Consider the following 27,627-nt stretch of genomic DNA (forward strand, 5'->3'; position numbering starts at 1 on the left):
GAGGAGAGGCACGCCCTGTCCAAACCAATTATTACTGGACTCAGCATTTGTGTAGTTAGGCAGTCTTGACTACAGACAAAATGACATACGATTATTTGAAATCTAATGAAATGAAATAATATTAACGTTAAATTGTCTAAACAAGGAGGTTAACGTTAAACGTTAAACCTCCTTGGTCTAAATGAAACAAAATGAACGAATCGCTTCTTAAAAACTTGATTTGTGTTAGATCGACTAAACATGGACTTAATTGAATAAGTTATATCTTAACTTTTGGAATTTGATGTCGTCCAAATATGTATATATCAATCAATCAATTTATCATCTAAGATATACCAAGTGGAAGTAGGGTGCCGAGGTTTCGCGAGAACTTCACTAGCCAGATTATGCAGAGACTTAGCCATTGAGAAGAAGGTCATAAAAAGAATGGCAGAGGAAGTGGAAACATCTAGTTTCTGGTTATGAATCAGAAGGACGGAAAAAGCCTGGGGGAAGAAGGAGACAGCATAAGTGCAACAACGAAGAGGCTTAAGGAGCAGCAGTGGAGACGTCCTCCCTGTCGTCTCCCCATCCTGAGGGCGTGCCAGAGTACGAGGGACGAAACGTCCAGTGAAGGAGGGGCCTCTGGCTGAAGATCACAGCTGACTCCTTGGTGCTGAAAAGCACGTCAAGTGGCACGAGCTACCTGGCAGGTGAGAATTATCTCATCCTGTAGTTCCAATAAGGACACGTATATTTTCCCAAAAGAGGTAATGTTAACTTTCTTAACCCTGGTGTGTCCTTATTGAAAAGGTAATACGGACGTAAAAAAGGAACATAGAACAAAGAGCGGAAATTCAATGCAATATCGACCTAGATATAGAGCACAAACAACATGGTATCATTTGCTAATGATATTTTTTCTAAGCATAGTCAAAATTATGGTATACAGGACATACAATGATTTTCTCCTATCGAAATGTAGTAATTTTAGTCAATAGATCTGACATATTGTTGGAAAATCAAGTTGTGTCGTAGTTTAAGTTGGTTGTAGTTGTGTTTTTTTTTATAGATGTTGAGTCTGTTTTATGCCGCATAACGTTAACGTATAATCTTCACTTCTTGTTGTGACAAACGTTGGTTGAATGGGTCAAGCGAAAATTATAGTTTGCGGTAAACGGTCTGTCAGGGGTGCTCAACAGCTGAGGCAGGTGTTATTTTCTAAAATACCACATTTTTATGAATACAAAACCAGCAAAGTTTATAAAATTTCACCACAGAAGAAATTATCCATTTATAACCAAGTAAGTAACCAAGTATTTGGGAGGACAACTTGTAAAGGTGTTGATACACCTGTTTTGTCCTCCCTTCCACTTGTTTTTCCATGTGGTAAATTCAAATAAAGAAATAAAGAAATAAAGAAATAATTCCTGTAGATGTAAAGGGATCACTTCACCACCAGAATGATATTGACGTGTTTGTAGTTTAAACGCATGCAGGTATCTGTTTCTGTATAAAGTACATGACTTTGCGTACAGACGATTCTCAATATGAGACCAAGTGCTAGAGGGTCGTATCATGTATTTACCACAGAACTTCAGCTCTCATCAAGCCACAAGCTTCGAGTCTACTAGTATATGTTCAAGTTAGAAATGCATACAGGGATAAACACAGGAACTAGCGTGACAGATTTAGCAAAACATTGTGTGCATGGATTTTTTAAATAAAGATATCAGAATCGTAATTACTCTGTTTTTGCGCCACATTTGAAAGCAACAATGATATTACCCATAGTTTTCAAGAGAATCGTATCATCAATCACAGAAGAATTACGTCGAATATATTCCAGAACCATTGATTTCATTTCTGGCTCACTGGATATGTCAGGCGTTTGTGTTAAGAAGTCAAGAAGCAGCATTCCCGCCTCTGAGCCCTCCTTAAAACACTCGGTGACGTTGAAGAAGCTTTCAGCCTCCTCTGTGACGTATTTGATGCCCCTTGCGTCAAGCCACTGTTTGACGTCACCAGACGTACGATATACCGTCTTCAAGCGGTCTCCTTGGCCGAAATCATCCCACAACTTGTACCACAGCCTAGTCCAATCACTTTCTGTAAATATGCAATCAGTACAAGTACAGAATATCAGCTTTAATGATAATAATTTTGTTTGCAAGTTCTTGCCCGAAGGCTAATTGCAACATGAAACAATACATAGCAAGGGTATACTGTACAGATAGTGCGAGTTGACAATGTTGACTAGTAGAACACATGGCTATTCTAAAAACTACTACGGAATACAATCTACGCTTTTTGGGTTTGACTTCTTTTTTGGAAGCAGTGGAAGACAATACCTTCGATCGCATTCGAAGACAGGATAGAAACTAAGTGTGACCAAGGAGGTTTTATAGTGTGACTAAGACCGGGTGCAAGGTCATGCAACGATACCTTGTCACTAGAAAACACGCATGTGACCTATAGAGGGAATATAGGTACAACTTCAGCTTCCTACAGATACAGGAAGTGAGTCAGAGTAAACTTCTATTGAACTGTTCCAGTACCAGAAGATGTGTTCGATACTGAGAACTGAACTTGCTAGGTTAGTAACTTACCTGCGTCCATTCCGACTAACATGTAGCCACCATCTGTCAGCTGTTCCCACATGTTCCGCAAGGTGACGTGAAGATCTTCCACATGGTACAGACAGTGGATCGCATGGATCAGGTGGAACTTCGTGCCTTCCTTTGTCTGGAAGTACTCTTCTGCTGTCTGCTGGTGCCAGTCACACTTCACAGCACCGAGGCTCTTGTCCGTTCCCACTAGTGTCTGTATGATACACAGTTATATTGATGTGAATGACATTGTAAAGGTAGCTGGTAGCCACACTTTTAACTACTCTCTCGTGGTTGGCGGGGAGAGCGGACAAAAAAAACGGGGCATATGATAAAGTGGTCACAATCTTCCCCACCAACCTCTGCTTGGAGAGTAACTTTTAACTGGATCACGGGACATCCTCCGCCGGTAACCCTGCTGTTAGATAAGCATTACCGTTTTATCACGATGAACATAAACACGAACAATACAACGTTCGAAGCAAACTATTACTACCTTACCTTGTAGTCCTCAATCGTTTCCGATGGTTCCACGACCCTGTTGTACACACCCTTGTGGTTTTGTAGAAGCTTCTTCAGTATGTTGATGTCAGCCTCTCCTAAATGACAACAATAATCTAAGTGTGGTAATACTCATGCAGTTTAGTAGGACAAATATATGGCCAATATTGATGTATGTTCGTGTCACACACAAAGATTTACCAGTGACACGATCGCGAAGTCAAACGACGTCAACAGAATCATATCAGTGCGACAATGGACATGTTTGTGTAGTTTGTCGGCACTAGATTACAGCGTTGTTGGCCATCACGCATAACAGGCCAATGTAAAGAGGGTACGTGTGGCTGCCCTGCCTGCCGCCTGTATAATGAAATTTTTGTCACAAGGTCAACATGGCGGTCTCACCTGATCCACTTCCTATTGCCAGCACACGCACGTCGGCTCCTGCTTCACACAGGGTAGAGTCTGGGACCATCGCTCCAAATGACTGGTAGTGGCTCTCTGTACCTGTCTCATATGCGGCCTGGAAGGCTTTTAATCCTGCCGCATACCGGTCTGGAGAGAGATTCAGCCTTCCGATCGTCAGCATTCCTGTGTGGTTGCAATTCTCCATGAACAAACCTGTAGCCTTTGTAGCTAAATGTTTAATATTTGAAAGATTTCTTCATTTCTTAAACGTTAACGTTAAAGTTAGCTATCTATCGACAGATTACACTTGTTAAAGTCTGTGGAACCTGTATGTAAGATTTACCTACCTGCCAGGATGTTGTACTTGTATCAAAGTTCACTGGTCAAAGTTCAGTGCTGCGCTGGACGCGTACCGTTTGGCATTGGGCCCAGAAAATGTTAAAATCATTGTGGTCACATCCAAATGTAGAGACGGTCATTTGTAACAGGTTTGAGTCTTGACTATATGTGTGTTTGTATGTTGGCAACATAACTCGAGAAACTGTGGATGGATCCGATATTTGGTAGGTGGGTAGGGGTCGGGAAAACCAAGTTCAATTTCGATAATGGGCCTCCTAGCGGCTTCCTATGGCACTGCAGTGGAACTCAGTCAAAGTTTGAGGTCTAATTTTCTGGAAGAGCTATGGTCGTGCTTTTTGAGTTGTGGATAGCTCGTAGCTCAGCCAAGGATAGGGCGGGTGGTTGGTTGGTTGGTTGGTGACCTTGTCATCGGGTGAATCAGGCGGCATGGCAGCGGGGCCAAAGGGCACTGACCGCAACGCACCGCTGGTCACCAAATGTAGGTAGCCGGCCGAGAACGAGGTCCGCACATACTGACTCTCCAGACTGCATCGACCTCGTGGTCGGGCGGTTCTTTATCGTCAAACCTGTCTCTAACCCAATGTGGCGGGAGCGGATCCCAACAATATTCCTTTTTACTAGTACATTCGCCAAGAAGGTTATATCTACCTTCGCCAAGAAGGTTATGTTTTCGGTAGCGTTTGCATGTGTGTATGTGTACGTATGTATGTGTGCATGTAGAAGACCAGCATAACTCTAGAAGGCCTGGATGGATTGTCTTGATAGTTGGTATGTGGGTAGGTCTTGATGAGACCTAGAACTTGATAATTAGATTTTGGGACCCCTAGCGACTTTCTACGGTTACTGCAGGGGAACTTTCTGTTTTGATATCTCGTGTCCCGGACATGCTATGGTCGTGATTCTTGAGTGGTATGCAGCACTTTGAAGGAGATTATAATAAGTCGTGTAGATTTTTGGAACTGATTTTATTTCAGAATTTGAAAGGGAATGACTCAAGAAGCTGAAAGTTGACGGGTGGTCATGATTTTTTGTGTGTAGATAGATTGAGTGATGATTTACATGATTAGATACTAATAATGCAAATTAGTATCTGATTAATTATACAAATTAGTATCTAATTTGCATAATTACCAAGACAATATTATAGCTCAAGATGGGGTCGACAAATCATCATGATTTTTCATATGTAAATAGGTTAAGTGATGCTTCGTATAATTAGATGATAAATCAGACTCTAATGTGCATAACTAATGAGGACAATTTCATAAAACTGCTGCGTTCCGTAAAGACTGTCATACTTTGGACAACTTTGGATGGAGAAAATTATCAACTGATGATATATGCAAATGACCTCAGTTTCATAATCAATGAGAAACACTCATAATACATCAGTCATAAGGTTAAAATCATTTGGCGAAGGTATGAGGTCTAGTTTGAAGATGATTTTTTTTCTTTCGAAGGACAAAGTTTGAGTCTTCTTATGTTCACCGTCTAACAGAGGCCACGAGAAACTTTATGTTGAGTGGGTGTATTTTTCTATGTTACAGTTTGTGTCAAATGTGTCTAAACTGAAGTTGTCACATTACATACATGTATATTGGAGAACTTTGCACAATTGATCACTTTTTCTTGGATATTTTGTAGAAAAAACGCAGTTTCTTTTAACTCGGAGAGACAGACATATATTTGTAACAGTCAAGGTACACACCGTATCATAGTTTAAGATACGTATCAATACTGGACAGCACGGTTGGCATAATTCAACTTATACATTTAAGAATTTTTTATTACTAGGCCGCGGAACCGGCAAGAAAAGTCTTTATACAGTAATACGAATATCCTGTGGAATGTGCAAAATGATCTTTTTGATAAGAACAACCAGTCAATTCTATCCCAAGTTCAAATTTGCTTTTGTTTGCCTTTGGTCAGAGGCAACCGTCGTGGCAATTGATGTTGTATTACCAGCCTTATGGAAATAAAGGTATCAGAATCGTAATTACTCTGTTTCTGCGCCACATTTGTACGCCACAATGATATCAGCGATTGTTTTAAAAAGAATCTTATCATCAATCACCGACGAATTACGTCGAATATATTCCAGAACCATTGATTTCATTTCTGGCTCACTGGATATGTCAGGCGTTTGTGTGAAGAAGTCAAGAAGCAGCTTTCCCGCCTCTGGGTTCTCCTTAAAACACTCGGTGACGTTGAAGATTGTTTCAAGCTCACGTGTGACGTATCTGATACCCCTTGCGTCAAGCCACTGTTTGACGTCACTAGACAAACGAAGCGACGACTTCAAACGGTCACCTTGGCCGAAATCATCCCAAAACTTGACTTGCAGTTTCCCCCAATCACCCTTCTCTGTAAATATGGAATCAATACTAGTACAGAGTCATACCAAAGACTTTATAAAAATGGTACATACTTCTGAAACAGTATAGAAGTTAAACACACTCCACTGCCAGTGGCCTAGCCCCCTAGGGCCTGCTGCAGTGATTGCACCACAGTGTGGCCCAGGGCTATGAAACGGAGATGGGCACCGCCCTATACGCCTTATGGTGTGGAAGGATTTTAACTAACTAACTAACTAACTAGTACAGAATACCAATTTATCTTTTGAGATCGCATTCGAAGACAGGATACAGATTAAGTGTGACTAAGACGATCCAACGATACCTCGACACCGGACTTAACCTTAAATGAAAACACGCAATGTGACCACTGACCAGAAGAGGAAATGTAAGTGCAATTTTGCAAGAACCGCTATATTACTTGAATCCATTCCGACCAGCATGTAACCACCATCTGCCAGCTGTTCCCACATGTTCCGCAAGGTGACGTGAAGATCTTCCACAAGGTACAGACAGTGGATCGCATGGATCAGGTGGAACTTCGTGCCTTCCTTTGTCTGGAAGTACTCTTCTGCTGTCTGCTGGTGCCAGTCACACTTCACAGCACCGAGGCTCTTGTCCGTTCCCACTAGTGTCTGTATGATACACAGTTATATTGATGTGAATGACATTGTAAAGGTAGCTGGTAGCCACACTTTTAACTACTCTCTCGTGGTTGGCGGGGAGAGCGGACAAAAAAAACGGGGCATATGATAAAGTGGTCACAATCTTCCCCACCAACCTCTGCTTGGAGAGTAACTTTTAACTGGATCACGGGACATCCTCCGCCGGTAACCCTGCTGTTAGATAAGCATTACCGTTTTATCACGATGAACATAAACACGAACAATACAACGTTCGAAGCAAACTATTACTACCTTACCTTGTAGTCCTCAATCGTTTCCGATGGTTCCACGACCCTGTTGTACACACCCTTGTGGTTTTGTAGAAGCTTCTTCAGTATGTTGATGTCAGCCTCTCCTAAATGACAACAATAATCTAAGTGTGGTAATACTCATGCAGTTTAGTAGGACAAATATATGGCCAATATTGATGTATGTTCGTGTCACACACAAAGATTTACCAGTGACACGATCGCGAAGTCAAACGACGTCAACAGAATCATATCAGTGCGACAATGGACATGTTTGTGTAGTTTGTCGGCACTAGATTACAGCGTTGTTGGCCATCACGCATAACAGGCCAATGTAAAGAGGGTACGTGTGGCTGCCCTGCCTGCCGCCTGTATAATGAAATTTTTGTCACAAGGTCAACATGGCGGTCTCACCTGATCCACTTCCTATTGCCAGCACACGCACGTCGGCTCCTGCTTCACACAGGGTAGAGTCTGGGACCATCGCTCCAAATGACTGGTAGTGGCTCTCTGTACCTGTCTCATATGCGGCCTGGAAGGCTTTTAATCCTGCCGCATACCGGTCTGGAGAGAGATTCAGCCTTCCGATCGTCAGCATTCCTGTGTGGTTGCAATTCTCCATGAACAAACCTGTAGCCTTTGTAGCTAAATGTTTAATATTTGAAAGATTTCTTCATTTCTTAAACGTTAACGTTAAAGTTAGCTATCTATCGACAGATTACACTTGTTAAAGTCTGTGGAACCTGTATGTAAGATTTACCTACCTGCCAGGATGTTGTACTTGTATCAAAGTTCACTGGTCAAAGTTCAGTGCTGCGCTGGACGCGTACCGTTTGGCATTGGGCCCAGAAAATGTTAAAATCATTGTGGTCACATCCAAATGTAGAGACGGTCATTTGTAACAGGTTTGAGTCTTGACTATATGTGTGTTTGTATGTTGGCAACATAACTCGAGAAACTGTGGATGGATCCGATATTTGGTAGGTGGGTAGGGGTCGGGAAAACCAAGTTCAATTTCGATAATGGGCCTCCTAGCGGCTTCCTATGGCACTGCAGTGGAACTCAGTCAAAGTTTGAGGTCTAATTTTCTGGAAGAGCTATGGTCGTGCTTTTTGAGTTGTGGATAGCTCGTAGCTCAGCCAAGGATAGGGCGGGTGGTTGGTTGGTTGGTTGGTGACCTTGTCATCGGGTGAATCAGGCGGCATGGCAGCGGGGCCAAAGGGCACTGACCGCAACGCACCGCTGGTCACCAAATGTAGGTAGCCGGCCGAGAACGAGGTCCGCACATACTGACTCTCCAGACTGCATCGACCTCGTGGTCGGGCGGTTCTTTATCGTCAAACCTGTCTCTAACCCAATGTGGCGGGAGCGGATCCCAACAATATTCCTTTTTACTAGTACATTCGCCAAGAAGGTTATATCTACCTTCGCCAAGAAGGTTATGTTTTCGGTAGCGTTTGCATGTGTGTATGTGTACGTATGTATGTGTGCATGTAGAAGACCAGCATAACTCTAGAAGGCCTGGATGGATTGTCTTGATAGTTGGTATGTGGGTAGGTCTTGATGAGACCTAGAACTTGATAATTAGATTTTGGGACCCCTAGCGACTTTCTACGGTTACTGCAGGGGAACTTTCTGTTTTGATATCTCGTGTCCCGGACATGCTATGGTCGTGATTCTTGAGTGGTATGCAGCACTTTGAAGGAGATTATAATAAGTCGTGTAGATTTTTGGAACTGATTTTATTTCAGAATTTGAAAGGGAATGACTCAAGAAGCTGAAAGTTGACGGGTGGTCATGATTTTTTGTGTGTAGATAGATTGAGTGATGATTTACATGATTAGATACTAATAATGCAAATTAGTATCTGATTAATTATACAAATTAGTATCTAATTTGCATAATTACCAAGACAATATTATAGCTCAAGATGGGGTCGACAAATCATCATGATTTTTCATATGTAAATAGGTTAAGTGATGCTTCGTATAATTAGATGATAAATCAGACTCTAATGTGCATAACTAATGAGGACAATTTCATAAAACTGCTGCGTTCCGTAAAGACTGTCATACTTTGGACAACTTTGGATGGAGAAAATTATCAACTGATGATATATGCAAATGACCTCAGTTTCATAATCAATGAGAAACACTCATAATACATCAGTCATAAGGTTAAAATCATTTGGCGAAGGTATGAGGTCTAGTTTGAAGATGATTTTTTTTCTTTCGAAGGACAAAGTTTGAGTCTTCTTATGTTCACCGTCTAACAGAGGCCACGAGAAACTTTATGTTGAGTGGGTGTATTTTTCTATGTTACAGTTTGTGTCAAATGTGTCTAAACTGAAGTTGTCACATTACATACATGTATATTGGAGAACTTTGCACAATTGATCACTTTTTCTTGGATATTTTGTAGAAAAAACGCAGTTTCTTTTAACTCGGAGAGACAGACATATATTTGTAACAGTCAAGGTACACACCGTATCATAGTTTAAGATACGTATCAATACTGGACAGCACGGTTGGCATAATTCAACTTATACATTTAAGAATTTTTTATTACTAGGCCGCGGAACCGGCAAGAAAAGTCTTTATACAGTAATACGAATATCCTGTGGAATGTGCAAAATGATCTTTTTGATAAGAACAACCAGTCAATTCTATCCCAAGTTCAAATTTGCTTTTGTTTGCCTTTGGTCAGAGGCAACCGTCGTGGCAATTGATGTTGTATTACCAGCCTTATGGAAATAAAGGTATCAGAATCGTAATTACTCTGTTTCTGCGCCACATTTGTACGCCACAATGATATCAGCGATTGTTTTAAAAAGAATCTTATCATCAATCACCGACGAATTACGTCGAATATATTCCAGAACCATTGATTTCATTTCTGGCTCACTGGATATGTCAGGCGTTTGTGTGAAGAAGTCAAGAAGCAGCTTTCCCGCCTCTGGGTTCTCCTTAAAACACTCGGTGACGTTGAAGATTGTTTCAAGCTCACGTGTGACGTATCTGATACCCCTTGCGTCAAGCCACTGTTTGACGTCACTAGACAAACGAAGCGACGACTTCAAACGGTCACCTTGGCCGAAATCATCCCAAAACTTGACTTGCAGTTTCCCCCAATCACCCTTCTCTGTAAATATGGAATCAATACTAGTACAGAGTCATACCAAAGACTTTATAAAAATGGTACATACTTCTGAAACAGTATAGAAGTTAAACACACTCCACTGCCAGTGGCCTAGCCCCCTAGGGCCTGCTGCAGTGATTGCACCACAGTGTGGCCCAGGGCTATGAAACGGAGATGGGCACCGCCCTATACGCCTTATGGTGTGGAAGGATTTTAACTAACTAACTAACTAACTAGTACAGAATACCAATTTATCTTTTGAGATCGCATTCGAAGACAGGATACAGATTAAGTGTGACTAAGACGATCCAACGATACCTCGACACCGGACTTAACCTTAAATGAAAACACGCAATGTGACCACTGACCAGAAGAGGAAATGTAAGTGCAATTTTGCAAGAACCGCTATATTACTTGAATCCATTCCGACCAGCATGTAACCACCATCTGCCAGCTGTTCCCACATGTTCCGCAAGGTGACGTGAAGATCTTCCACAAGGTACAGACAGTGGATCGCATGGATCAGGTGGAACTTCGTGTCTTCCTTCGTCTGGAAGTACTCTTCTGCTGTCTGCTGGCGCCAGTCACACTTCACAGCACCGAGGCTCATGTCCGTTCCCACTAGTGTCTGTATAATGCACAGTTATATTGATGTGAATGACATAGTAAAGGTTGCTGGTCTGGTCCATGGAACATCCTCCATGACCCTGCTGTTAGATTAAAGCATTACCGTTTTATCTTAACTTACCTTGTAGCCCTCAATCGTTTCCGACGGTTCCACGACCCTGTTGTACACACTCTTGTGGTTTTGTAGAAGCTTCTTCAGAATGTTGCTGTCAGCCTCTCCTAAATGACAATAATAATCTAAGTGTGGTAATACTCAGTTAGGACAATGTAACACATAAATGTATGGTAAATATTAATGTAAGTTGTGTCACACACAAAGATTTACCAGTGACACGATCGCGAAGTCAAACTTAGTTGTCAACAGAATCGTATCAGTCACCCTTGCGAAAATGGACATGTTTGTGTTGTTATCTCCATGAAAAATGGAGATATTGTTTTGGGTGTGTCTGTTTGTCTGTTTGTGTTTCCGCTCCACGCCAGTCAGCATAACTCAAGAGCCTCTCAATGGATTACGATGATATTCGGTACGTTGGCGGGTGTTGTGAAGCCGAAGTTCAAGGTCGATTTTGGGCCCCCTGGTATGTGACCTTGGTACTGCAGCCGAACATCAATTTTTGTATGTTTTGACCTGGACGTGCTGTGGTCTTTTTTGGTGGCAGATAGCTTGTGATGTAATAAAGAAGTGGTGTGGGTTTGGGCCCCCTAGCAGCTTGCTATGGAACTGCAGTGGCGTTATTGTGAAAATCTTCTAAGGAGAATAACTGAACAAAGGAAAGACGTTTTTCCATCATATTTTTGTAGTTTGTCGATACTAGATTACAGCGTTGTTGGCCATCACGTATAACAGGCCAAGGTAGAGAGGGTATGTGTGGCTGTCCTGCCTGTCGCCAACTGTACCGTGAATGAAATTTTTGTACAAGGTCAACATGGCGGTCTCACCTGATCCACTTCCTATTGCCAGCACACGCACGTCGGCTCCCGCTTCACACAGGGTAGAGTCTGGGACCATCGCTCCAAATGGCTGGTAGTGGCTCTCTGTGCCTGTCTCATATGCGGCCTGGAAGGCTTTTAATCCTGCCGCATACCGGTCTGGAGAGAGCCTGCCGATCGCCCGCATTCCTGTGTGGATGCAAATGATTTCATTAGTCCTGAACAAACTTGTAGCCTTTGTAGGCAAATGTTCAATATTTGAGAGACTGCATTTCTTAAACGTTAACGTCAAAGTTAGCCATCTGGCGACAGATTATGCCTGTGGAACCTGTATGTAAGATTTACCTACCTGCCATGATGTTGCACTTGTATCAAAGTTCACTGGTCAAAGTTCAGTGCTATGCTGGACGCGGTATGCCGGTTGTTTCACTACATTGTCAGTTCTTTACAGTCGTTTCGCTACATGGCAGAAGTTGTTTCGCTACATGGCAGACATTGTTTCGCTACATGGTAGAAGTTGTTTTGCTACGGTAGAAGTTGTTTCGCTACAAGTCGTTTCGCTACATTTTTTCTCTAGATAGACTACTACGGTAGCATTAGAAATGGTATATGTTCAATATTTGAAAACACTTAATTTCTTAAAGACAGATTATGCTTGTTAAATCTGCGGAACTTACATGTAAAATTAACTTACCAGCCATGATGTTGCACTTGTATTCAAGTTCACTGGTCAGAGTCCAGTGCTATATTGGCCGCGTACATTCACCGTTTGGCCTTTCTCAGTAGACAAAGAGTACTGTATAGGGGAGGGTCGAACGTTTATCACTGAAAGACTTTCGCAATAGGACTTTGTCCAAATCGACACAGCATAGCTTTTTCCCTCATTCTTAAGCCGTTTAGTTTCAGGGTACTAAACAGAGTCAAGACTTTCAGCCCAGGATAAGGCTAATGTAAAAAAGAACAGTATAGAAAGTCAGTATTAGTAGGCTGACTTTTGTACTAACAAGGAGGTTTAAGACCGTCTCTAGCCTAGTAACCTCCTTGCTATTAGCTAGCCACTTACAGACAAATGCCTATTGAAAATAATAGTACGGAGGCAAAACATACAGAGCGTAAGCGTAAATATAAATTTACACATATATGGCTACCTCTCTCAAATCTCTACTCTACAAAACAGGTGATTAAAACAGGTGATTGAATTGTGTGGTCTGACTTACTACGTACCTCGATGTCAATTTGGCAAGGTGTAGAGTTATCTTTCCATATCTATATGAGGGAGCAAACGCATCCTCGTCCACCAGGACCTTTCCGCTCTACGTTACATCGCTCGCGGAAAAGGCCCTGGTAACACGGGGTGGCATCCATGGTTATTGCAGGTCGAGCCTCCAAAACAGCTTCAGCCAATCAGAGGGGTTAAAACCCATTTGCTTCCACTCATCGGAAGCAAACGCGCAAAGAACGCTGGGAAGCTATCAACCAATCAGGTTACGTGTTACGGCTAGCTCATTAATTATTCATGACCTACAACTGCCGTTTGTGCCAAATAAGGGCTAGCTCATTAACTATTCATGAGGTACAACTGCCGTTTGTGCCAAATAAGGGTTAGCTCATTAATTATTCATGAGCAAGTCTCGTCGACCTGCAATAACCATGGATGCCACCCCGTGTTACCAGGGCCTTTTCCGCGAGCGATGTAACGTAGAGCGGAAAGGTCCTGGTGGACGAGGATGAGCAAACGAAACATAGCCCAAAATCCATTCTACTAGAAGAAGCTCATGTAGCAATATTTCCAGATGACTGAATTACTAAGATATCGAGCAAAATTGTCATCTCAGTTTAAATGTAGTCCTGAAATACTGCAGCATCAATGTACATTGTATTCACAACTAGTACATAATTCTATCCAAAATATCTAGGTGTGATGCCGCGCATATCACAGTAACGATTCATAGTAAAGATATTCTGACGTAACTAAGTAACTTGATCGGATGAACATCCTCTGTGTGGGCAGACATCCGCATCCGCCTACAGAAATGATGTCAGAAATCCAGGCCCGTGTTGCGGCACGGACGGCAAATCATGTCTCGGGAGGCGTGACCTCGGCTCACTCCTATCGTAGCAAGGACAGGGTCAAATACTGGGTGACATGTACTTCCATAAACGTTTAAGGAGCAGCTGCACCCTTCTGAAATATCGGGGAAGACTCATTACCATGCTGACGTTGAGGGACAGGGAGATATATTTTGAATGATAGTTTGATTTACTTCATTGAAGTATTGATTTATTTAATGCTAGACACGTGCCTCAAAAATCGAATGGGGATTTGACGACCTTTGTCGGCGCGCCTTACGCAAATGTCATTGCAAATTCACTGAGAAAAATATTGGGGTGGGTGAGCTTTTGGCAAATTTCCACAAAAGTCTACCGTATCAAACATATCTTTTTGCGTAGTTACCTTCGCGACGAATGGTTTCGTCGAGAAGGTTATGCGACGGTGCTTGTCTGTGTGTCTGTTAGTGAACAGAATAAGTCGAGAACGCCTGGATGGTTTGTTGTCGTAGTTGGTGTGTCGGTGTGTATGTGGCAAATCTCAAGATGATTAGATTTTGGGCGAAGTGTTTTGCATAATTAACGAGAAAAGTGTAAAAATGTGTTCAATTGTATGCTTTACTATGCGTTCTGGTTGCGACGGGGATATTGATACGGGTAGATTGGGGGCAAAGTTGGTCATGAGGGGTCATGAGGGGTCATGAGGCAGGCAGGAAACGTCAGTTACATGTACTGCAGCTGCCAGGGACAAATTGGCTATCAGCCAGCTGTAGGGCAGATACAAGAGATAGGCTTGCCCATGCAGTAATGCTTTAAAGCACTAAAACAAGGGCTCAGAAAAGGATTCACCTTAATTGCAAGCCCCAAAAATTCTTATGCACCAGAAAGCCACATCTGTCTACTTTAGAATCATGCAAAGAAAATAGACAGTTGACCAGCTCGTTCTCTCGTAACAGCTGACAGACGAAAACAATCGTCAACTTTGACCTACTCCCAGCCTGGAAGAGTCCACTCGGAGCATGTGAAACCAAACCACAAAGATATCTCCTTACACCAATTAAAAGACTGAAACATACAAATTTTGACCAAAGTTGGATATACACGGCCTTATATGAGTAAGAACAGTCATTAATGCAGTGCCACAGCATGGGAATACCGAGCATGTCTGTGTGTCTGTTAGTGAACACGATAAGTCGAGAATTCTTGGAAGGATTGTCTTGGTATTTGGTATGTTGGTAGGTCTCGATGAAACCTGAAAATGATTAGATTTTGGGCCCCCTATCGGCTTGTTACGGTACTGCAGCGGAACTTCATGTTATGATATCTCGTGTTGTGGACATGCTATGGAACTGATTTTTAAGTGGTAGATAGCTCGTTGGGCAGAGAGTAAGTGGTATAGGCTTGGGCCCCCTAGCAACTTTTTTGGAACTGCAGGGGTAGGTTTTGCTTCAGACTTTGAAAGGGAATAACTCAAGAAGGGCTTGATGGAAGGTCATGATTTTTTGCATGTACATAGCTTGAGCGATGATGTACATGATTGGATACTTATTATGCAAATCAGTAACTAATTTGCATAATTAATGAGGAAAGTTTATACATTCATCAATTTCCATGATAGGACTCGCAAACATGTGACATATGTAACTGAGGAAGAGAGAAATATTAATAGATATCAGCTATGCAAATGAGAACCTCATTTACATAATCAATGAGAAAATAATATAACTCGAGATGGGCTTGATGGATGGTCATGATTTTTGGTATGTAGATAGCTTATGTGATGCTTTGTATGATTGGATGATAATTATGCAAATCAGATTATAATTAATGAGGCAATTTTAAAAACCTGCTGTGTTCCATGATATGACTATTCAAATATGTGACATTTGTAACTGAGGAAGAGAGGAATGTCAATAGATAGAAATTATGCAAATGTAGGCCTAATTTGCATAATTCATGAGAAACTACTATCATTCCATACTAGTAAATAACGGCAATTTCATACTTGTTGCATTTAGAAGTTGTGTGAATGTGAACACCATTGAATCAAATTATGCTAATAAGGAGCTTATTTGCATTATTGATGAAAAATGTTAGCATAACCTTCTTTGTTAAGCTCATAATCATAACAAGGAGGTTTGGACAACTTATGTTATTTGGGTGAGGAGGATCAACTGGTATGATTTTTGATTGATGAAAAACACTCCTAATACGTCAGTCATAAAGGTCAAAATCATTTCGCGAAGGTATGAGGTCGTAGAACTCTTGTTTGTTATGAATTCACGGGAGCAATAGATTTGATTTCTCATAAAAGAAACTATACACTATATGAGTAGTATATAGATGTAATATATAGCTACGTGCTCATCAGACTGTCCTGATGTTGACACGTGACCCCCATCACACACTAACGTTGCAGGAGTGTTCATTGATGCCCGACAGCCCCTTTATTTTTAGTGCCACGGTTACAGGACTCGATGATCGTGACATCGACGAATGTAGAACTAAATTCCAAGTGAACCATACGGTTTTAGAAAAAAAGACATGCTTGAAACCGTACGTAGTACTCTGAACTCAATGTTCATCGCGCACTTTCTTAGTGTTAGAGGTCAATATTGAGGCTAGTAAGATTTTGCAAACGAAACAAGTGCAGCTATCCTAGTTCCATTTAATTTCGTAATCAGTTCAGCATTATCGTTCATCATTGAAGCACAGATGATACATCCCCACCGGCTGTCACATACTCTACATGCCACAGCGCGGTCATGGCGCAGAGGGTATTTGTGGCCTGACTTCGCCCTCCTATGTAACAGTACGCAATGGCCAAATAAAGCAAGGCCCCCTCTATTTTCGTCTACATTCTAGAAATATCGGCTCCTCTCCCACTGCTGGAATCCACTCCATTGCATGAAGCGGCCAAGTTGGTTGCGTTTCACAAAATTATCTACGGGGCCGTCTTCAGCATTGTGGACGGATCTCATCTTTACCCACTCTTCGAGCCGAGATAGTGGACCAATTTCCTAACCATGTCCAGAGGATTTGGATCGTCGTTATCCAGCCGGCCTCGGCTACAGTCTCGCCTACTTGACGACGATTTCTTCGACAGATTTTTTGAACGAGACGACGATTTCTTCAGAGATGACTTTTTTCAGCGTGATGTTCAGAAGGAAGACGACTTGTTCGGCGATGACTTCTTCCAAAACGCCTTCGATAGTCTTAGAAACGAACTTGTGCCGAAACTAGGAGCCAGCGCGTTCGGACAACTGTTCAAAGATGCCCTGCACGAACGCATGGAGGACGACGGTGGGGGAGAAATCAGCGCCGTTGAGGCACCACAAATGCCAGTTGAGGGGACATTCGTTGCAGTTCCTGAAAGAGGTGTGTACGAGCTTATATTGAATTTGAGGGACTTCGCGTATGGAGACATCGATGTCAAAACGTTGGATAACAAGCTTATCGTGCACGGCACACAACAACAGGACGCCACCGGTGGCATGCAAGCATCCAGAGAGTTCAGCAGGGAATTCACATTACCGCACGGAGTAGACGCACTGGCACTCATTGCCTCCATCACAGAAAAGGGAGAGCTCTCGGTCGAAGTGCCCATACCTACAGACCACAAACCTGCCCTGGCAGAACATGCCGGACCTCCGTCTTACGAAGAAATTCAAAAGAGGAAAGAAGCTGAGGCCAAGGCGACGGAAAGCGCATTCGACGAGCCGGACCATCCGCCTGACTACAGCTATGGGCAGCCACCTTCCTATGACGAAATCACTGGGAACGCGGCCGCAGCACAGGAAGAAGTTCAGATTCAACCGGAACAACCACTGGAGAAAAAGAGATCTCAGATTTTCATTGAGCTATCATCACCGCCAAACCACCAAACAGTGCCGGCTAAACAGTCTAGTCAGGAATTTATCAAAGTGGACGAAATTCCACCCCCCAGGATCAAGACACCGCCTGCCCCTCCACCCCGGGACTTGACACAGTCGCAAGTCTATGCACCTGTTCAGGGGAAGGTCACACCACCCCATGTACTTCCAGAGGCATCCCTGCCACCACCATCAAGAAAAGTACCACCAGCAGTGCCTCTCAAAACTAAGACACCGGCTGGGCCGTCGATCCAAGACGTCGCGCCTGCAGTATCAACTCCGAAACAACGCAGCCCACCATCAACCCAAACCGCCACAGCAGCAGCTCCTGTACCACAGGTTACACCTACCCAGCCAACCATGCCAACAGGTACCAAAACGTTTGCATCGGCATTCCAGGCAACTCCAATGCCAAAACCACCCTCACCCAAGGCTACACCTGTTGAGAGGGTACTACCACCACCAAAGTATGCAGAATCATTTGAGGCAACTCCAGCCCCAAAACCACCCTCACCTAAGACCACTCCCGTTGAAAAAGCACCACCAATGAGAGTTGCTCCCACTCCACTGGCGCCAACAATTTCTCAACCATCAAAGCGACCTGTCACTGCCCCATCCCCACCCTCACCCTCAGTGCCACCAACCACCGGGATCCCACCTTCTCCAGTAACAACAGTGCCACAACTTCCTCCGTCCGCCATCAGTACAAAGCCACCAACACGAAAGCCCACATCTCCGCCTGTGGATACCATGGGACTACCTCCTCCCCCGTCACCTGCTAGTCTCCCATCTCCTCCAGCAGAGGATCTAAGCTTCCCACCCCCTCCACCTGATGTAGAACTGCCACCACCTCCACCTGATGCATCACTCCCATCACCTCCACCTGCATCATTCCCACCCCCTCCACCAATGGGTGCCATGCCTCCACCCCCTCCTCCTGCTCCCGGTGTCATACCTACACCACCCCCACCCCCTCCAGCTGGCAGGGGAGTACCCCCACCCCCTCCACCACCCCCCATGGTTGCAGCTCCAACACGTGTTCTCAAGCTGCCAGCCAGAAAGCCCCGACCGGCAAAAGTAGAGGTGAAGGAGCCAGAGCGAGAGCGCAAGATCTTTGCATGTGGTGGTGGTGAGATGAACTCCGCTAAGAAAAGGATTGGCCTAATGTTAGATGATGTTCTCCGCAGACATAATGAGAAACATGCAGGGAAACCGCTGATGATGCAGGCAAATAGAAGGGTGTAGGCCGCATACACATGTAACAGTTTGGAGCATTAGTATTTGTTGGTAACTTCTATCCTGATGACTTTCTGATCAAACTCATATTCATAACACTTATCAATTGGACTTCATAACTATACAGCATTGCAGGATGATCTCTAGTATGTTTGAAAAGTTACATATTGCAAAAGGGCTCATGTTTTACATGTCACCGATTGCATTGAGTAATTATGTCACTTATGAAGAAGTGCCCTTGTATCAAGTATGGTATATTATTACATTGTTAGAACAAATCTTTATGTTATGGTGGTTTATAATGTGTGATGAATGAGATAATTACAATGTTGTAATATTCTGCACCTATCTCTCTCAATAGTACAGTATTTACTATACAGATAACGTGGTCTAATAATAGGTTTTCACTCATGCAATCAGTTGCCATCTGAAGTGGTTTTAGCCATGGCCAGCTTGCTGTCTGCTTCTGTTTGTATTCATTTCTTTTTGTGATGTCCTAGGTTATCATTCAGTTTTTTCTTTTTTTGTTGATTCTAATGGCATAAAAGCTGCTATGCAAATAAAAGTCCGGTATAGTTTTATCTAATCTGACAATCACTGAAGAAAGCCAGAATGTGAAATCAGACTAACTGGTAGATACAAGAAACACTTATGTTAAACTGTTTGATATCTTCAAAGCTATTCCTTATGATTCAAGACAAAGAGTTGATGTAGGTCTATCAATTTGAATATTAAATGACGAGGATGATGTTTACTGCTACAAAGGAAACTGCGTCAGGATCTATATTGTACATGAAAATAGAAAATTACGTGTACTTGGTTTTATATTACATGCAATTGGCACAATATGTAGTGGTTATGACATACCGATTACCGCTATAACGAAGAATACAGATAGATGTAATGGCATATATACACACCACATGTAACTTACATGATTGGAAAATAGAAAAATGTGTACCATTTAACCAACAGATAAATTTTCTTAATAAATTGCAATATTGCTCTATTTGGCTGTGTCTGATATGGACTGGTGTTTCTTTGTGAAAGAGGGATAAACAAACTTTAATGACTTTATCTATTATCCATTGCAATAGTCAAATTGGCAGAGGTGAAAAGTCAGTATGCACATAACACGTTCCCGAGGAGAAACTTCCACAAGGCTCCCGGGAGTGACAGAAGGATAAGGGATTCCGTAGATTTTTACCTATAACTTAGGGCCTATCACACTTGTGCATATATTCAAGTGCGAATGAGTTGCTCATTAACCTTTCATTTGGTTTGAGTAATGTTTGCGGGGAAGAAGTTGTTTTCTACTTTGACCCAATGTTGTGCAGTCTGGTTATCGACCCAAAGAAATGATTTCTTTGGCTGCAAACTTAACCTAAACCAAAAAATGTTAATACACAACTCATGCGGAATTGAACATACACATAAGCACAGGAAAACAGTTATATTGCTTCTATTTACATGTGCCAGCCCCATGCATCACCCTGAATTCTTCATGATGCAGCAAACTGAAATGGACACCACACAGCTGCCACTGTAGGAACTTGGCAGGCAAGGGAGATTTCCTTATAAGGTAGCTCTCCACGTTAGGTTTCTTAACAGGCTAAAGCCAAACATTGAAGACAGTAGAATTCCCATGAGAAAACAGCATACTTTATAGACTCCATACTCAAGAACATTGTACTAAATATGCTATTTCCATTAATCAACAATAAGAAGGATGAACAGAACATAAATCATTACATTTTACAGTGTGATGTTATATTCCCCTCTGGAACAAGAAAGGCGAAGCAGTTTCATAGTCTACACAACCTCCATGAAGATGGAACATATCATACATAGTCTTTCTGGTCATATCTTAATCACTATTGCTTTTGGCAAAGTCAATAGAAAAATGTCTTTCCTGGCTTAGGTTGCTTTTTGTATATCCACATTGTATTGTTGTGTCTTTTTTTCAAAAATGAATAAAGATTATGTTAAAAAAAAAAAAAAAAGTCAATAGAAAAAACAGGTCATTTGCTGTTTTAGGCAATATCTGTGGATTTGTAATGTTCAACACACTATTCTTGCACTTGTATATAATATGGTATGACACTGTAAAAATTAAATAATCCCTAACTCTATTTATCAATAATATGCCGATTTGTGCTATATTATTACCATATTTTCAAACGTTGACCAAAATATAGCATAATCAAGTCTAACTTACGCTAGTGGAAATCTTACAGTACCTTTCTATTCCGATCTCAGTACAAATTCCTTTTTTGCAGTGAGCAACATAAAGGCTAAACTGAAATCAAGTGGTGCCAGATGAATCAAATCAACTTTGTAAAAAAGCCAAACTGAGAAACCAGGTATTTTCATCACTGTTTGTTTCTAATTTCAAACTTGAATGCCTACAAATACATGAAGAAACTAAAGTTAATGCAGATATTTGGTTTGACACCAGATGTTGTCTAGGCAATTCCTTTAGGAATGATGAAGGACATGTTGTCTGCTACCTCTCCCCACTCAGCTCGGTACAGCTGAAATATTGTCATCCATGTGACCAGCACTGCTGTCCATAGTATGCAGCCAACAAGGGATTTGATGATATCTGTTCATAGCAAAAAAATAGTTGTTTTCAGAGAAAAGAATACTGTTTGAATCCAATGTTGTGGAACAAACTAACACTGAAGGAGAAAACAGGTGGCAAATGGAGACAGCAAGAACTGCATGGAACATGTAAGTACTGAAATGCATATGGAAGGAAATTGTATGATAATTCATGTGTTTCAGTGGTTCCTACTTGGCACAAGACACTTTGAAGATATGAAAAACACAATACACAAAAGCAGTGGCACTAATGTACTAGTACATGCAGCAGATTGGTGCAAATTTATATGCAGTTCGTTCATGTCACTTTCTGGAATATGTACTACTTACATGACTTGATCTGTTGTTGCTGTTCAAAAGCTGGTCGAATAAAGGCTTGTTTGAAGAACCAGAAAACGTTGACAAACCAAAGGAATGGAAGGGCAAAGAAACCACCTGCAAACAAGGGAAGTTACAATAGATTACTATATGAACATATTTTCCACCATTCTGAGCGTGAATTAAAGAACAGTTTTTGATTTTTTAAATTTTATCACTTCATTTCCAAAGTAACATTTTGTAAGAATATAATCATATGTGAGTAATGTGACTATCCTTGACCAACTCTGTCATTCATAATATTTCCTAAAATTCATGTCAACGTCAGTAAAGCTTCTATCTAGTGGCAGGAGGCAATCTACATCTAGCAAGAAAGGTCTGTCTTGACCTTGTATTCTGGGTACAAGTGCTGTCTCTATATAATAATATATAGGCTATATTTGGGATGGACTGTAGCACTTATCCCTTCCAACATGTCATATGCACTTTTGTCATGTGAATAATAGACAAGTTACCATAATAGTATTTTCTGCAGAGTTCCAGCTTGTCCTCATCCTTTACTCTGTTCAGGTTCATGGTGATCCAGCAACTGATGTCTGTTTACAACCTGCATCATTAAAAAACAAATTTAATATCAAAACGATAATAGCATATTTAAATGTATAACGCTACCTACCCAAGTATAGTTACATACTCATAAACACACTGCCTCGGTATCGTAGATATGCTTATCAATCGAATGAGAAGTGGTATGTCAATGAGAATAAGCTAGTTCGGAGTTGCTACTACGCAGATGCAGTGTCAAAGGTGAAGGCCCCCGGCTCGTATACAGTGCTCGCCTGGACATTGTCTAGATTTGCATAACAACGCCCCGACTGGCTTTGTTTACGTCCCCGGGGCCTTCACCTTTGACACTGCACATGCGTAGTAACAACTCCGAACTAGCTTATTGAATGATGGCTGTCAAGAATCAGATTATGTTGATGATCTCAAAGTCAAATATGATTTTATGAGAGAGTCTGCTGAAAGTCTGTTTCATTCAACCAAGGACTTGATTCAACCAAGGAGGTTATATAATGTCCTTGGTTCAACTAAGGAGGTTAAAAATGTTAACCTCTTTGATTCAACCTAGCTTACAACGCTAAACTACACCAAGGAAGGGATGCTTCTTAGTGGAAATTCTGCTGGGTGACAGAGCGACTTAAAACGCAGTTCCGATGGTTCCCACGGAATGTTTGAAAACAGTTTTAAATCTTATGTACAGTATATACACAGACATGGCAGAGAGTGTTTTGGCTATTAAAAGGATGGCGACCCGACAAGACCGGACACAGCACGTTCATTTGTCATAGCCCCCTCAAGGTCCCAAATGACAATCCTCGAAACAGAGATGGACTAAGCCTTGTCCCCAACAATTAAAGAAACGAGAAGCAGTAAGATTGTAATGTAAAGGTGGTTACCCGCGACAAACAAGCAGGAAATCTTCTACCTACCGAAATAAATTCTGCACTGCTTTGTGTAGTACGCACTTCCGCCTGTGGATTCAGACACCGTTTTGGCTACGTCATTTTCATGTGCACAGTAGCTAACACGCCAGGATCACGTGACGTCGGCGAGAAGAGGGAAAGATGGCGGAGTATTTGGCGTCCATTTTCGGCACAGAGAAAGACAAGTGAGTTTACACGACCGTAGCTACGAGTAATGCGATAAACTATTTTACAAAACAGGTGAAAGAATGAGTTAAATCAAACGTTAGATGATATGCTGAGCTGTGCAGCCATGTTGGCTTTTCTTGAGCCGTGCCTTGCTGCATGCGTCCAGCGTCATGCGTCATGCCGTCGATCTTTGTATGGACAAATAAATTTCCGTCGAAAGAAATTGGTCAGTTTCACTGTGGCTCTGCCTTAACTGTGAGAGATACTAGCAACAAATTTCGCACTGGCAACATGTGTCTATACTATAGAGAGAAACAACATCCATATGGTTACCTTTATTAGCCTCTGTAGGTCTATGAATTTTGTTTTTGCCCCCCACCCCCTTACTCATAATAAGCCATGTGTAAGTTGTTACATTATTAGATGCCTCACTGCACGTGCCTAGCCTGTCAGGTTTAGATATATCACCATACGTTTTCCCGCTTGTGTTTCAGGGTTAACTGCTCCTTCTACTTCAAGATTGGAGCATGCCGCCATGGAGACCGCTGCTCTCGACTTCACAACAAGCCAACATTCAGCCAGGTATCAAACAGATAGTAAATAGATAGCAACAAAAGCATAATTTGCGAATTAAAAGTATGCTAAAATTAGATAGGTTCTTGTACTTTTTGTTGATTTTATATGTATAGTATCCCTTAGATTATCAATGTTGCTATGAATTTGTTTGCCATTTATGTCTCATCAGTTGGAAGGAAAGACTTAAATGGTTTTTATTTGAGTCTTACTAAAACATGTTTCTCACATTTTGTCTCCTCTTGATAGACCATCTTGATGCCAAACCTGTATCGCAACCCTCAGAACAGTGCACAGACAGCAGATGGATCTCACCGTAAGTATCAAGTACAATTAACAGCATGTGCATTTTATAGACTCACTTATATTAGATTATCATTTTGATTTGCCTGTAAGCTATTGTCATTTTGATTTGTTCATAAGCTTGCCTACTACTAGTGTGCTAAATAGAAATATTCAATTATAGATCTTTACAAAAACACACATATATGTAGCCTCCAGAGATCCATATACATCTACTGTTAGTTACAAACTGCAACATAGTGTTGATAGTACAAATAATCATAGTCCCGTGTCAAGTAATGCAACATCCTATCTTGCCTGGTTCCAGTGAGCAATATCAGTGATGTGGAGATGCAGGAGCATTATGACAACTTCTTTGAGGTACGTATTGCTGTATCTAAATGTATATCATTCAAATATTTTTCTCTGGTCATACATGTACTTGTACAGGGAAGTTGTCAAATTAAAACTAGGTTGCTACTGGTAGCTGCCTGGTACAGATTTGTTTGGTAGTGTGCTATTACTAAGTCTATGTTGGTAACTGAATCATTGATAGGTTCATATCTCTGCTGGGTGACCAGGGATTCTCCATGCCTCCTCACTGAATGCCCCTCAGTTGACAGGATTTCTCAGGTTATCTGACATGTATCTTCCTGTTGGCATGTGTATTTAGGAGGTGTTTACTGAGCTAGAGGAGAAGTATGGGGAGATTGAGGAGATGAATGTCTGTGATAACCTGGGCGACCATCTGGTGGGCAACGTGTATGTCAAGGTAGGAGTTGATTGTTTGTTTGTTTGTTCCACATAACAGGTAAACCGCCTTTGGGCGTAACCCACCAATTTTGTACATTAAATACAAGCTTCGGAAGACCAGACTGTAATTGTGATCCCACTAAAATTCAAGTTCTTTGTAACCAAACATAGCCTGGTTTTTGCAGTTGTGTCTCACAAATTTTTAGCAACTGGTATAATTTCCATCTAGATACAGTATTAGTTTTTACATATCATAAAATAAAGCAACGAAAATATGCTTGTGGTGACTAAAACCTGTAGTGAATTATTTACCTTTTCGATAATGTGTGACCTGTTTTGATCCATGATGGAACTCAATATTGATTATGTCCACAGTTCCGCTATGAGGAGGATGCAGAAAAAGCTGTGAAGGACTTGAACAATCGTTGGTTCAATGGACAGCCCATCCATGCTGAGCTGTCTCCCGTGACTGACTTCAGAGAAGCTTGCTGTCGTCAGTATGAGATGGGGTCAGTTAAACATATTTATGTGCCATTATCAATGGGAAATGATCATCCTACATTGTATTTTGTAGCAGGGTTTTAGTAAGACTTTGGAATAAGAGACGTAGTGGTTGCATTTATCTTAGGATGTTGAAATGTTATGTCTTTTTGTTTCTTTCAGAGAATGCACTCGTGGTGGATTTTGCAATTTCATGCATTTAAAGCCAATCTCCCGTGAGCTGAGGAGAGAGCTGTATGGTCGCCGGCGTCGCAGGCGAAGGTTTGTTCAGTTGTGAACTATAAACTGTTCAGGCATGCATGTTAAAAGGTACCACCACTGCTGGACAGTGTGGTTGTAGTAATCTCAATGAAAACCTATCCAAGTATGTAGATCTATCGGTGGCAAGGCAGTATCAAAAGGGCCAACCTGTATCAAAAGCCACCGGTACTGGTTGGCCTTTTGATGCTGCCTTGCCACCGATAGGTCTGCTTGGAGTTTGTAGTTAAAGCATAATTTTAAACATTATAAAATTGAACTGCTTTCAGCTCAGATTAGTCATTTTCTTTGTAAACTGTTGTGTTTTTTGTGGTCTAGTAAGCATCGTTGGTCAATCCACTTTGAATGCTTCAGTCATATTACATGTCTTTTTTTTTCTGTCAGGTCTCGGTCCAGGGAGCGTTCTCGGTCCCCGCCAACAAGAGGATCTGGTAGGTCACGGTCACACGAGCGTGGCGGAGGATCTAAGAGGTCACGATCACGTGAGCGTGGCGGTAGGGGCAAAGCTGGTGGCGGCGGCGGTGGTGGCGGCGGCGGCGGCGGCTCCCGGTCACGATCCAGGTCTAGGTCCAGGGAACGATCCGGGCGGTTTTAACAGACAGGGATGGAGCTTCAGCTATTGCAGTTTTCTAACATGAGGGGATGTTGAAGGCAACTGGTGGAAAGACATGTGATAGATACCAGTTCTTGTTAGCTGATGAACTGACAGAAAAGTTGTGAAAAATAAGTTGTTCCGATTCTCGACATGTGTTATTCCTGTAGGAGGGATAAACAGGTTTGTCATCAGTTGTATGGGGAGGAGCTTGAATACATTTCCAAGAAGCACATGAACACATTTTTGTACTGCAGTTTAGAAAAATACAATGTAGTATCTTGCTATTGTTTCCTTTTAGAGATAAATGTAAGATTCGATTCATATTGACCTCTTGAAAGCCTTCCAAGGTCTTCTGTGTAAACCACACAATAATCAGTCCACTAGTATGGAAACTTGTATGTGAACATTAGAATTGTAGATGTGACATTTGGTTTTGTGCTCTGTGTTGATTAGTGTAAACATTTATTTCATGGGCACTTCTTCCTGTCAATATGTTGAAGTGCTAGGACTGTAGCAGCTAATGTCATTTTGTAACTGATGAAATAATCTGAAGAACCTTTCAACAGCCCATCAACATTTCAAGAATTTCAGTTCATTCACTGTATCTGGACTCGTCGTTTCGCTTTTTTACTTATTGAGGTATCACAAAACAGAGAGTACCTCAGTTGAATACCAGACAGGTTTTGTAGAGAGGTTCTTATGCACAGCTAAGGTTTCAGGAACACGCACCTCTGATTTGGTTCATGTGGGGTTTTGAAGTATTTAGGATGAAGAAAATTTTTGGAGGGATTTGGGGATTATTATTTGACCTTAATACTTACGATGCTTTTCAGACCTGTGAAGGACCAATGTAATTAAGGTGTATCATCATCAGCTTCATTGCAACATTCATGATTTTACTACAATTAAAGTGCTGGACAAAATACACTTGCTGTGGAGAGGAGACATTTTTTTGTGTGTTTCATTTCTACTCTGCTTATCATGCATTCCTTCTCCTTAATTCTCATACAATAGCCATACGACTACCAGCAGACATTTATATCACTTAATTTAAGACATTCAAATTTTACATTGAACACCTTTTCTCAGGATTTCAAATGATACAAACAATA

General features: G+C 41.8%; 4 protein-coding genes across 10 annotated transcripts; 2 read left to right on the forward strand and 2 right to left on the reverse strand.

Moving 5' to 3' along the window:
• Nucleotides 1-878: 878 nt before the first annotated feature.
• LOC136433366 (histamine N-methyltransferase-like) lies at nucleotides 879-14,014 on the reverse strand. Of its 6 annotated transcripts, none has more exons than XM_066425502.1 (9): nucleotides 13,562-14,014; nucleotides 12,514-13,108; nucleotides 11,829-12,008; nucleotides 11,011-11,108; nucleotides 6,633-6,846; nucleotides 3,495-3,680; nucleotides 3,090-3,187; nucleotides 2,589-2,802; nucleotides 879-2,088 (listed from the first exon to the last, which is right to left on the reverse strand). In XM_066425502.1, the coding sequence occupies exons 2-9, from the start codon at nucleotides 12,518-12,520 to the stop codon at nucleotides 1,724-1,726; spliced, it is 1,362 nt and encodes a 453-aa protein (XP_066281599.1). In that variant the 5' UTR covers nucleotides 12,521-13,108; nucleotides 13,562-14,014; the 3' UTR covers nucleotides 879-1,723. The 6 variants fall into 6 exon arrangements, with proteins under 6 accessions (XP_066281599.1, XP_066281600.1, XP_066281598.1 ...); XM_066425503.1 differs by having other exon boundaries at nucleotides 12,514-12,615; nucleotides 13,792-13,810; XM_066425501.1 differs by lacking the exons at nucleotides 11,011-11,108; nucleotides 11,829-12,008; nucleotides 12,514-13,108; nucleotides 13,562-14,014 and adding exons at nucleotides 7,134-7,231; nucleotides 7,539-7,724; nucleotides 12,169-12,457.
• Nucleotides 14,015-16,562: 2,548 nt separating this feature from the next.
• LOC136433363 (uncharacterized) lies at nucleotides 16,563-19,985 on the forward strand. The gene has a single exon (XM_066425497.1). It carries the CDS (start codon nucleotides 16,895-16,897, stop codon nucleotides 18,983-18,985), a length of 2,091 nt encoding a protein of 696 aa, XP_066281594.1. The 5' UTR covers nucleotides 16,563-16,894; the 3' UTR covers nucleotides 18,986-19,985.
• Nucleotides 19,986-20,622: 637 nt separating this feature from the next.
• Nucleotides 20,623-23,504, reverse strand: LOC136433376 (gamma-secretase subunit PEN-2-like). Of its 2 annotated transcripts, none has more exons than XM_066425520.1 (4): nucleotides 23,392-23,504; nucleotides 22,414-22,505; nucleotides 21,911-22,015; nucleotides 20,623-21,581 (listed from the first exon to the last, which is right to left on the reverse strand). In XM_066425520.1, the coding sequence occupies exons 2-4, from the start codon at nucleotides 22,472-22,474 to the stop codon at nucleotides 21,442-21,444; spliced, it is 306 nt and encodes a 101-aa protein (XP_066281617.1). In that variant the 5' UTR covers nucleotides 22,475-22,505; nucleotides 23,392-23,504; the 3' UTR covers nucleotides 20,623-21,441. The 2 variants fall into 2 exon arrangements, with proteins under 2 accessions (XP_066281617.1, XP_066281619.1); XM_066425522.1 differs by having other exon boundaries at nucleotides 23,359-23,437.
• LOC136433372 (splicing factor U2AF 35 kDa subunit-like) lies at nucleotides 23,457-27,440 on the forward strand. Its single transcript, XM_066425515.1, has 8 exons — nucleotides 23,457-23,570; nucleotides 24,048-24,135; nucleotides 24,376-24,442; nucleotides 24,737-24,789; nucleotides 25,082-25,180; nucleotides 25,537-25,670; nucleotides 25,825-25,923; nucleotides 26,305-27,440. The coding sequence occupies exons 1-8, from the start codon at nucleotides 23,527-23,529 to the stop codon at nucleotides 26,513-26,515; spliced, it is 795 nt and encodes a 264-aa protein (XP_066281612.1). The 5' UTR covers nucleotides 23,457-23,526; the 3' UTR covers nucleotides 26,516-27,440.
• The last annotated feature ends 187 nt before the right edge of the window (nucleotides 27,441-27,627 follow it).

The sequence above is a fragment of the Branchiostoma lanceolatum genome, chromosome 4 (genome assembly GCF_035083965.1).
Source record: "Branchiostoma lanceolatum isolate klBraLanc5 chromosome 4, klBraLanc5.hap2, whole genome shotgun sequence".
Lineage (NCBI taxonomy): Eukaryota > Metazoa > Chordata > Leptocardii > Amphioxiformes > Branchiostomatidae > Branchiostoma > Branchiostoma lanceolatum.